General features: G+C 33.2%; 1 protein-coding gene across 1 annotated transcript in view; it reads left to right on the forward strand.

The window, feature by feature from the left end:
- The window catches only part of LOC111034955 (protein big brother-like), a 31,171-nt gene extending 20,153 nt beyond the window's left edge, over positions 1-11,018 (forward strand). The window contains exons 4-5 of the mRNA XM_022316410.1: positions 7,726-7,842; positions 9,369-11,018. Of these exons, the coding sequence (XP_022172102.1) occupies positions 7,726-7,842; positions 9,369-9,512 (261 nt within the window). The 3' untranslated portion in view covers positions 9,513-11,018. The remainder of the gene's footprint in view (positions 1-7,725; positions 7,843-9,368) is intronic.
- Positions 11,019-11,451: the final 433 nt, after the last annotated feature.

Genomic DNA, 11,451 nt, shown 5'->3' on the forward strand with positions numbered 1-11,451 from the left:
CTTTGCAATAGCATGCTCCAGATTTAGAAAAATTCGTTACCCCTCGAGAGGTTTGTCCAAAACAACTATTATCGTTTTTTCGGGAGACCAAAGTACGTTAAAACATGTTCCGTTGTATAATTTATATCGTGAGACTTTCTTCCAGTTATTTCCATCATATTTCGAGATTTTTGTAGGTATATACTCGTGTACATCAATAAGTGTCGGCTGTAATTATAATATTATTAACGATACATACGGGTAAATTTAAATAGGAACCTTGTAATACTCGAGGTATTTAAAATTTCGCGTGGAACGTACCGCCCTAAAAATATGAGTTTATGTGTAATTTTATTTTATCGGTCGCGAGCTACGATCACCGCGTAAAATATCATAGTATATAAATTATATTATTTACCGACGCGTGATTCAGTAGCTGCTCTTTTTGTAATGCATACGCCGCCGCCGTCGGTTTCATTTTATAGATTGAGAGATACCGTTTCGTCCGTTTCACGGATTAGTCCACGGACAGAATGTGATACAATATAATAATATTATACTATAGAAACGACCGTGCGATTGCGTGTTCAACACGGATTTATGACTCGGACGCGTTCACGTGATGATAAAAACTCGTGACAAATCTAATTACGGCAGTTCGCAGCGAAAGGGTTTTATTTTTTTTGTTATTATTTAAACGGGTGTGTAGTACCGAAGCGGCGTGTACATTGAGCGAGAGAGACAGTACAATGTCCAAACCCTTTTTTATATTATTTTTTTATCGCTCTTCGTCGCCGTGCTCGTCGTTCATAATGCGCGTACACATATTACTACATGACGGGCCGCGTATCGTCGTTATCCACCGATTATCCGCGCGTCGGACACTTAACAAAAGAGAGTACAGAGAAATAATGTTTTATCATTATTATTATTATTATTATTATTAATAGCGACGCGTTGCCTGCAGTCGTCTGGTAATTGAGACGAACCCGCGTCACAGCGGGAACGTTGAATTTTGTTTTCAATTTCTTCCCCGTCCGGATCGCAACTACAATAAACAATGCGCACGAGTGTATATTATTATACATAATAATAATAATAACAATATAATATAATTACGATGTCAAACCGTCAGCACTCTGAACCGATCAATTCAATCCCGTCGTCAGTATATAATATAACAATATTATAATATATAAGCATACACGCATAATATAATATATGCAATATGTGTAATATGTAAGTACGAGTTGTTGTCAAAATAACAATAATAATATAATATAATATGTCAGCTAGCTGAAGTGTTGCAATTCGATTTTTTTCAGTCTGCCCCTGGCAAAATATTTTAGCAGGAGATGATCCTATAGGCTACGATCGACGATGACAATCGATTGTTGTTTCTTCGTCATCCACAGAGTGTGCGACATCAGCTATTGCTATATACATGTATATATAATATGTATTATTATATAATTCTAAGTTACGAGTACCAATACTTTTATAGTTATAGAGTTTCCGCCAAATGTTCGACCAATGTAAAAATTATATATTATTATGTATAATATTATTCAACATATTAAGACTTGTCCGCAGTTTTATCGACGAGGTACGGAGACTTGAGTTTAATTAAAACTATTCTACTGTCCAAAGGCGTCATTTCAGAATTGTGCAAATACAATATAATTTACTGAAATAGCAAACTGTAAAAAGAACCACTTGCAAAATATCATTCTCTCTCTCAGCTTAAAAATTATTATTAAACATTGCGAAATTGTAATTATTAATATTTTCTGTAATAAATGAAATTAAATCGAATTACGAAACAAAACGTTACTTAAGTATAGACTTAGCTCATATGCATTTTATGAAAAATGATTAGGTAAAAGGAAATGCGAAGTATTATTCAAGATAATGGGTCAGGAAAGACTGGACTCTTAATCACGTTAGACAATATGTATATCTATACCAACTTATGAAATATGAAGAATTACGAAGTGTTAAAATGATGATATATTTTTGTGATGATTTATGAGTTCATGATGTGTACAAATTGAAACTTGTGGTTATTATTTTAAAAGGTCACGTCGCAGCTGTCTTTCTGAGGTAATTTAATATTTCAACTTCCTATGAATAATGGTTTTGAAAGATTTTATATGTAGTATATCTGCACGTCATAATACCATTTAGATTAATTATATTGAATACAATATTATATTTATTATTATTGGGCTAATTTTGTATTAATGATGTATTTGTATTTTGAGTATTTTACGTACGGTTTATAATATATAGAGCATGAATTAGAGTTTTGAGGATTTCGAGTATTTGTTTCCCCCCCCCCCCCAAGACCCTTTCAATTTTCTGCCTTATATATATATATATATATCACTGTGCCTCCCCTGCCACGATGGCGGCCATATAATATGATGCGCTAATGCACCTATATTATATTCAAGGTATAATATTATATTATTATATTAACGATTTCGTGTACCTGCAGCATACGTCTTAAATAATAATATAATTATTGTCCGTTGCTCTTTGGAATAATAATAATATGTACAAGTGCCTGCGTTTACAATAATATCACACTCTTAAACACATATCGTTACACTGTTCAATAGTATACGACATGCTGCGGAGATTGGATTTTTAAAAACGCTGTTAAATTTTTTTTTCCTCCGCGATAAATCGACCTATAGAATTGTAAAGAAATTCCATATCCAATATAATAATATGTTCCGTATATATATAATACGCGCAGTAAATTTAAAACGCGGCAGCTGAGAGTTGATTAAGAATGCGACGGGCTGCATGCAGAGGGGGCCTCAATCGCGGTATACGACTCGTACAATAATAAGTGTACCTATATATTATATTATACATATAATATTATATAAATCCCTGCGAAATTATATTTTCAAAGTGTATGTATGGTATGATACAAATAGGACAGAAATGTGGCGTGTTCATTGTTCGCGCGTATTTGACGTTGATCCGGTTTCTCGTGACTTTATATTATTATCGTTATTGAAACTTGTGTGCGGATCAAAAAAGAAAAAAAAAAGGGTTGTTGTGTCCGCGACGTGTTTATACTCCGTCTACAAGGGATCGATTTCTTCGCATTCACGCCGCTGTTGTGATGGCGTGTGTTTACTCGGATCCGTTTCATCGCCTCTGAAAAAAAAAAAAAAAATAAGAAAGAAGGAATTAACGAGAAAAATAAATATAATAGTAAACAAGTATGAAGCATTATACATGCCTATGTATAGGTGTGTTTGTATGTGAGATAAAGACGCCTGCTTTCAGGTGTAGGTATATCACGATCTACCACCCAGAAATAATGGTTTTTTGTTACGAAAATATCGTAAGTATACGAGTAGTGTGAGGGTTGCAAGAATACTATGTGTACAGACGCATGACGGGGTGGGCCCCATTATACAATTTATATATTTTAGGAAGGTATTCCGTGATGGATAAATGTGCGTAATAATCGAATCATCTTAAAACGTATTAGTTTAATAGATTGAGAATCTCAATAATAAGGTAGGTACAATGAAAATACTAATAATATTTCGCATATAATTTTAAAATCAATCTGCAGCCAATTGTCTTAGCTCACATTTTTTATTAACAAGCACTAATGTTTACACAATTTTAACTTTTAAGCGTCGGATGATGTGAGCTAATAATTATATAGTTCAATCGTTGTTAATTCGAAATTGGGCTTGCCGAGACTTTGAAATTAGAAACTTACAAAATAAACAAAAAACGAAAAATGATGTAGGTGCCTTCTCATTTTATGGCATTATATTTAAACTCGGATCACAATAATACGTTCGCGGGATGCATGCGCAATAATATTGTTGTTCGCTAACGAGCTCTCTGGTATAACATCCGCGAGCGGACAAAGGACGCAATGCGAGTGGCGCAGTGTTCTTATTATAATATTATATAAATTTTTTTCATTAAATCCTACCTATATCCTATATTATTATACGCGTGTGCATGTGATATTGTGATCTGAGCCTGACGAAATAATAATATTATGAGTAGTCAATGTCCCCGCGTGTGTATATTATGTAAAGGTGAATAATACACTACTGCTATGACGTCGGCAAGAACGTTTCGCGATTATTATTATTCTAATATTATTGTCAATGCGTCGTGCGCGCGTTTGTTTTGTTTTGTTTGATTTGGTCGTGCGACGCTAATGAGAAGCACACGTCTTGAGGAGAGCACGTGGCGCGCGAGGTTTCCACAATAGGTCCGAGTAAAAACAATGCGTTTCTGCGCCGCGCGATTGTACTCGGTTTTCACGTCTAATTGGATGTCGGTATAAACAAAAGGACTCGCTCCTGATCCCTTTTTTTTTGTAGCGACTGTATACGTATAACATAATATGTCACCTCGAGGGGCGAAGGCCAAGGAGGGGTGGCACTTGATGTCCTCCTAGTGTGTACCTAGACTTATGTATATATATATATATATATATACAAACAAGTTCAAACAAATATATTATATATATATACACTGTAAAGTGTTATTGTAGCCTGTAGGTACCTATCCGTCGTTTCTGTTGGTTACATCGACAGTCACCGTGCTGTACATCATGACTACACTGCGCTAAAAATGTTCGCCAATGTTAGGTACCATTATAATACCGATTACATGGCATATAAAGCATATTTCTGTAATAGTACACACTTATTTGGCAATATTTTGCTCAGAATCGAAGAATTCCAATATTTATATAAACAGGTATTTCCGTTCAGTGGTGAAACGAACCTAAAATAACACGTAAGCAACCTAAAATTGATCCACCGGCCACCCACCCTCCTACCAACAATTTATAATAAACACGAGTACGTTTAGCATTACTATTTACTATTTGCCTACTATAATTTTTATTCATAAATCGTCTTTCATTTTCATACTGAGCGCCCACCCACCCACCCGTCCCTCAAATATTTAAAAACATGCTTCTCAAAGACCACGTTCGTGATCGTCTCACCACTGGGTGCGTTATATCAGTGGCACAAGTGCACAACTAATGCACAGGGGTGTGGGATGGATTTCGATACTCCAGACGAGGATAGTAATTACACCTACTTTGTTAATAAAATATATCTAAACTAAACGTTTTACCATTATTGTTATGGTAGGTAATAAATATTAATGAATATGTATATTGTACAATACGTATATACCTACTACCTATTATCATAATCTTTTATTTTAATAGCGAATACACACGTTAAGGAATTTTTGATACACGATGTAGGTGCCTACGATGTAATTAATGCTTATAAACGTAAATGTCTCTATAACTAACGATACATACTTAAATAATTTAATTTAGGCACAACTAAAATCTGAAGCTATAGGTATACTTAGTAGATTTTTAACTCAAATCGGCTGCGATACATACACCATCTGCAAAAATCGCTGTAAATAATATTAAATATGTACTTAAAAAATCGTCAAGGGATAGACACTATATACATATTATACGCTGTACATACTTTGTTTTTTTCTCGATTACGATTAATCGTATACAAACTCAACGCTGTGGGTCGGCGTGAATGTCGTAAAAATAGGTCGTAGATTTTTACGGTCCTCCGAGCAGTGGTCCAGGTATTATAAGATGATTACTTTCCAGACGAACGTTTATATACTGTAATCGTGACGTATTATTATTATTATTGATATTATGTTCATCGTTTAACGAAGCAGCGGCGTCGCGCACATGCGTTTGAAAACAACCCGCGACGAGACGTGAGTACCTCTATAGATACACCTACTTCGGGGTTTGTTGCGTTCTTCTCTCGTAAGTTATTGTACTAATCACGACACCGGAGAGATGATAATGTGACGGTATCGGGGGAGAGTGAATAAAAAAAAAAAATAATAATAATAATAACAAAAAAAAAACCATTTTGTTTCGGCTGCAATATGGTGCCGAGCAATACAATCGCGCGGGCTAGGTATGTACAATATAATATAATATAAGCCGAGGCAGTTTGTGTCTTCGAAGGATGAAATTTATCGACGATTTCAGTACTGGTTTCCAGCGGCAACGTATCCGTCCGTCCGTCCGTCCGTCTCTACTCCTCCCCCTGTACATAGGTATATAATAGTAGTATACATTATTTTAATGTTGGGTGGGTGGGTGGTTGAGGGGGTCACATAAATCGACGTTTACGGTCTTGTCGGCGGCCGTGTTTGAGTACGCGAGTGTAATATCGTCGTCTCTTCTAATATACTTTGTTTTTTTTTCTTAATTTGCCAAGACCCCATACTAATTTTTTTTTATCGTGTTTTCTGCCTTTCGGGTTTGACCGACAAGCCGCCGATTTCGTCTCCTCGTCCCTGCCCCCATGTCACTCTGACTCAGTCTGTTTCTCTCTCACTCGTGCACACACACTCTCTTTGAACACATACGGCCCGACCGAATTTATAATGACTAAACCGATACATGTGATACACACGTGATATCCCTTACCCTCGATTATAGAAATTATAATTCAAATACGACTTATAAACGGTTATATTTACGGCCATATTGTGTTATACTCGGAGACATGATATTTTATTGTTGAGTTTTATTGGTGTATATGTACGAGGAACTTTTAGTGTACGATATTATAATAGATTTGTATTATTTAAGCGTAGACGATTTGACAGTAAATAATACACACTTGTTGAATTTACTCTTACAACCTATAAATAATTGTGTAATATTTATTACGTATACATAATATATACGAGCGACACTGTGGGTTTGATTTTTTTCAGGCTAGAGAAAAGTGAAAACTATATATTATGCCCAAGTATATTCGATGGTTTTATTATAAATTAATCAGATGCAACTGTCTTGTTTACCTTATATATATAATATATTGTAGTCAACTTGAATGTTACTCATTATTTAAACACGACAGTAAATATGATATTGTGTTATTAATTTTATTATAAATTTGAATATATAAATTGCATGTCAGTATGCCTTGACGTGTCTGTCCCCGTCTACTTCTTTTCTCCTAAGTACATTTTTTTAAATATTAATAGGGTCGCAGTTCATTGATTTAAAGTATTTTTTAATTCACATATAAATATAATAAATAATAATACGAGGTTATCTGTAGTACAAAAAACATAATAATACATTTATTCTAGGCATATAGCTACTATATTCCTCGTACGCTCAGCTTGCACGAGGAGAACAATTTAAAATTAATAAATGAAAACCTTAATAATATAATTACAATTTGCAGTGCTCCAATTTATAGAGCTAAATTTTCGTGAACGAAAATTTTGATTTCGAAATCTGTACTATAATACTGAAGTAATTTTCATTTCGTTCTCGAATAATAGTTATGCATACTCATTGCTCAAACATCGTGGCGGACAATTTTGCAGCTGATGTATAAGTAAACGCAAACCAATCTGAATGAACGATTTTCAATTTTTTTTACCACAAAAAAAAAATATTACACATACCTAATTTATATGTCTAACCTTGCCGAATTATGACTAGAGCGTATTGTTTCTCAAAGAAAAACTGTTTTTACGTCATCGTAGGGAGTCGAATAAATCGAATAATATACTGTAATGTATGGATTAGGCACCTGTATAATATTATAATTGTTTCCCTCTTTGTTGTTTGTTTCTGATTACTAACACACTGCAGCACTATGTATGTACTTGTGACTAATTTCCGTCGATTTATCTTTGCCCACACAGGTTCACATACTGTCGCATTTCATAATGAATGGAGTGTGCGTCCGGTGGAAAGGGCGTATCGACTTGGACAAATTGGACGGCATCGGTTGTCTGGAGTTCGACGAGGAACGGGCAATGGTGAGTGCATTTATTATTATTGCTGCTATATGCCAAGAATATCATCTTGCCCCCAGGAAACAATATAAATACGACGAGTGTTCAATTTTCCATTATACAAGCGTTCTGAGTTTGACGTTTTAAAACAATATTTAAATTCAAAGACTTATAGTTTTGATGTATCTATATAATAAGCATCACATTTTTCCTCGTCTATAATCGCGTTCACGAGCTTTCGTGTGCTTATACCTTATAACATTATGTAATAATATGAGGTACCTAAAACTCGAACCGGCGGTGGTCTGACCCACTGCTCAGTCAGTCGTCTAAATTCGGTCACATTTTTTAAAGTGATTTCTCAAATCTCAAGTTAATTTTTTTTTTTATTTATTTAATTATATATATAAGATGTTCCTAGCCATGGCAATCTACATCTAATGATATTATAATGGTACATTTTTAACAATATGAATATGATAATTTAAGTAATAATACTATAAGAATAGTGTAATAATACAATAACAATAATAATAAATATCACAATAACAATATTGAAATAAAATTACAATAGATAGTATAGCAGATATAATAATGACAAATTGTATAGCTTGATTGCCACTAAAAGTAGGGCAGCTACTGTATAAGTGGAACTGTTACACTAGAAGGTCGTGTGGACGTCCAAGTTTTAATCTACGTTGAGGCGGATGTACGTGGAGTTGATAGTGAAGTAAGCAAGAGGAGTTGAGCAGTGAGGTATGGAAGTTTTTTGAAGAGGTTTTAATATGGTCTGTGATTTCCTGGATTTGAAGGTCTTTGTGTAGGTTTACGTTCCTTATAAACCAGGGTGCGTTGGCAATAATACGTAGCACTTTATTTTGAAAAATTTGAATTTTATTGATGTGAGTGGACGCGCATTTCCCCCAGACCGGACACGCATAAGTGAGTAGTGGACGTAGAATTTGTTTAAGAATTAGAAGAGAGCAGTTTTTCTGTATTGGAGATTTTTTATTGAGGATAGGGTATAACAAAGAGAGGCGCTGATAAGCCCGTTGAAGTTTGGATGAGATATGGGGCTGCCATGTTAACCGTTTATCCAATGTCAAGCCGAGGTATTTTACTGACGAGCTCCAAGGTATATTTACAATGTTAAATGTTAGTTGTGCAGGGGAGTGGTAAGGACGAAGACTGAAGATAACTCCTGTGATTTTTGACGCATTTGTGGTTACTGCTTCAATATTACGTGATTCTGTGAATATTGTAGTATCGTCTGCGAAAAGGGCAATGTTCGTAGGAGGTGACTGAAGAATATCATAAACATAGATGTCGAATAGTATGGGACCAAGCTTAGAGCCCTGAGGGCTGAGGTACACCAGCGAAAGTTAATTAATAAAGTTGTCAAAATGTCTATTACCTAACCGGTATAAATTATAGTTTACAATATAAGTATATATATAGATACATATTATGCAATGGTTTCCCAAAAATCGTTTGTTGGGAAAATATTTTATCTCAACGGTTTTTTGTTTTGTTTGTTTTCGTTACGATAGATCGAGAACAGGATGCTGCAGGAGCAAATCGAGAGATACAACGACCGCATCAGAGAATATCAGGACAAACCTCGCGCCTACAGAAACCAAGAGCGTGGTGTTACCGATTCGGATTTAGACGTGAAAAGAAGATTGAACTATTAGATCATTACATATATGTATTGATGCATACAGATATGACCCGTTTGTACACAATATATAACTATATTACCTATAGGCAATAATATTGTAGCGTGTTTGTGTTATTTATGCGTGTGTAAAGTACTCATATGTTTTTATTATTATTATTTTTTAATTCGTTTTTATTTTTGTTACTTCTTTATAGAATTATTATTATTATTATTATTATTATTATCATCATTTTTTTTTTAATATATACTGACTCGCGTATAATGCATTTAACTATATATTATTATGAATTGCGTTTGCACGTCAAACAATCAATAGTTTAAAATACCTTCATACCATTATATTATATATTTTATAATACCAATATTTGAATAAGTTTTTCGAGGAACGTTCTGAAATCGATATTTTAATTTCTTGAACAAAAATTGTCAAACTGTATTTGACTGTAAAACTATTCATCCACTTTTGGATAGTGTCTGTATAATATAATATTAATAATATAATATAAACTGTATAATATAATATTTAATGAATCAACAATGAGCTAATGATCCCTTAAACATGATTTGGTGACCGAAGATCAATTCACTTAATTTTAGTGAACCATTAAGTTAATCAATTTGTTATGTAATTCAGCATAATAGTATATTATATACTTTTGATTAATATAAAGTAATTGTGCTTTTTTTTTTAATATAGAACATCCAGTGGCGTATTTTCAGTGATTTTGTAACGAACATTTTAAAAAGAAACTGTTCTTTGCTCTCTGATTTAAAGTTTATTAAAATAGTATACTAGTAGCAATATTATATTTACCTATAGTTGAAATATCCATTATAATAACTTAGCTTTTTCCAGTTGAACTGAAAAAAAAGGTTAAATTAGATCGTGATTATATACATAATATTATACATATTATTATTATTCTATATTCTATAACTGTCAAGTTAGAACTCGGGAGTTGATTATTTATAATTTTTTCACTTAATTCCGCTTGGATACCTAAAAATTGTATACAGTGGTTTTAAATACAAATAAATAGTTAAATAGGTAATTCCTTAATTTAATTATTTTGATGACACAATAATGTTATCATTGACGAAATCACTACAAATAATTTGAAATAAGAAGAAACATCTTACGGTGAATTTTTAAGATACTGTTCAGTTATTATGTAAAAAAAAAAATATGAAAGTAATCACAATATCATCTCTATACTACGTATATCTATAAGTGACTCAGGTTGGAAGGTAGTAATTAAATAAAGAAACTCCCATCATTGTAAAATCCATACATTCATCGCTCCGCTCAGACTGTAAAAATGAATTACTTCCTTTTACTGAATTGAGTTCATATTTTTCTCCATATTAACTTTAAACCTATAAATTTCAATGTATTCTTTGTCAGTTATTAACTTATAAACCTTGTTAACATGACTAACTCAGGTTTTTTTTTTGTGACTTTCTAATCTTTGAAAAAAAAATATTCAATTGCTTCTATAAGGGAAAAATCTACCATTAATACGCCACTGGATTATAGTCTAAACTGTAATGTCTGTTCAACATAATTAATTCTATGATATATTTATATTATATTATATATAATATGTACAATTATAAAAATGACTATCGATATACAAATTTAAATGTTATAAATTGTATTCAGATTATAGTATTATACGTACTCATACAGCTTATGTATAATAATTATATTGTTTTGTTCCTTTTGCGTTTTTCGTCGCATAGCGGTTGATCCTTTTTCCCGACAGTCATCTATTTTATAGCCGTTTCGTCCCGGTTTTTCCTCTTAACCGCATCAGAAAGAAATAACTGTCGTCATATGATGACTGAATTTTAATAATTATGCGTCTATAATACACAATAACACCGTAGACCTTAAACAACTTAGTAGAAGCCGTAAGGTCTATGGGTAATACGTATAATCGTGAATTTTG

This window comes from Myzus persicae, unplaced genomic scaffold, assembly GCF_001856785.1.
Source record: "Myzus persicae strain clone G006 unplaced genomic scaffold, MPER_G0061.0, whole genome shotgun sequence".
NCBI lineage: Eukaryota > Metazoa > Arthropoda > Insecta > Hemiptera > Aphididae > Myzus > Myzus persicae.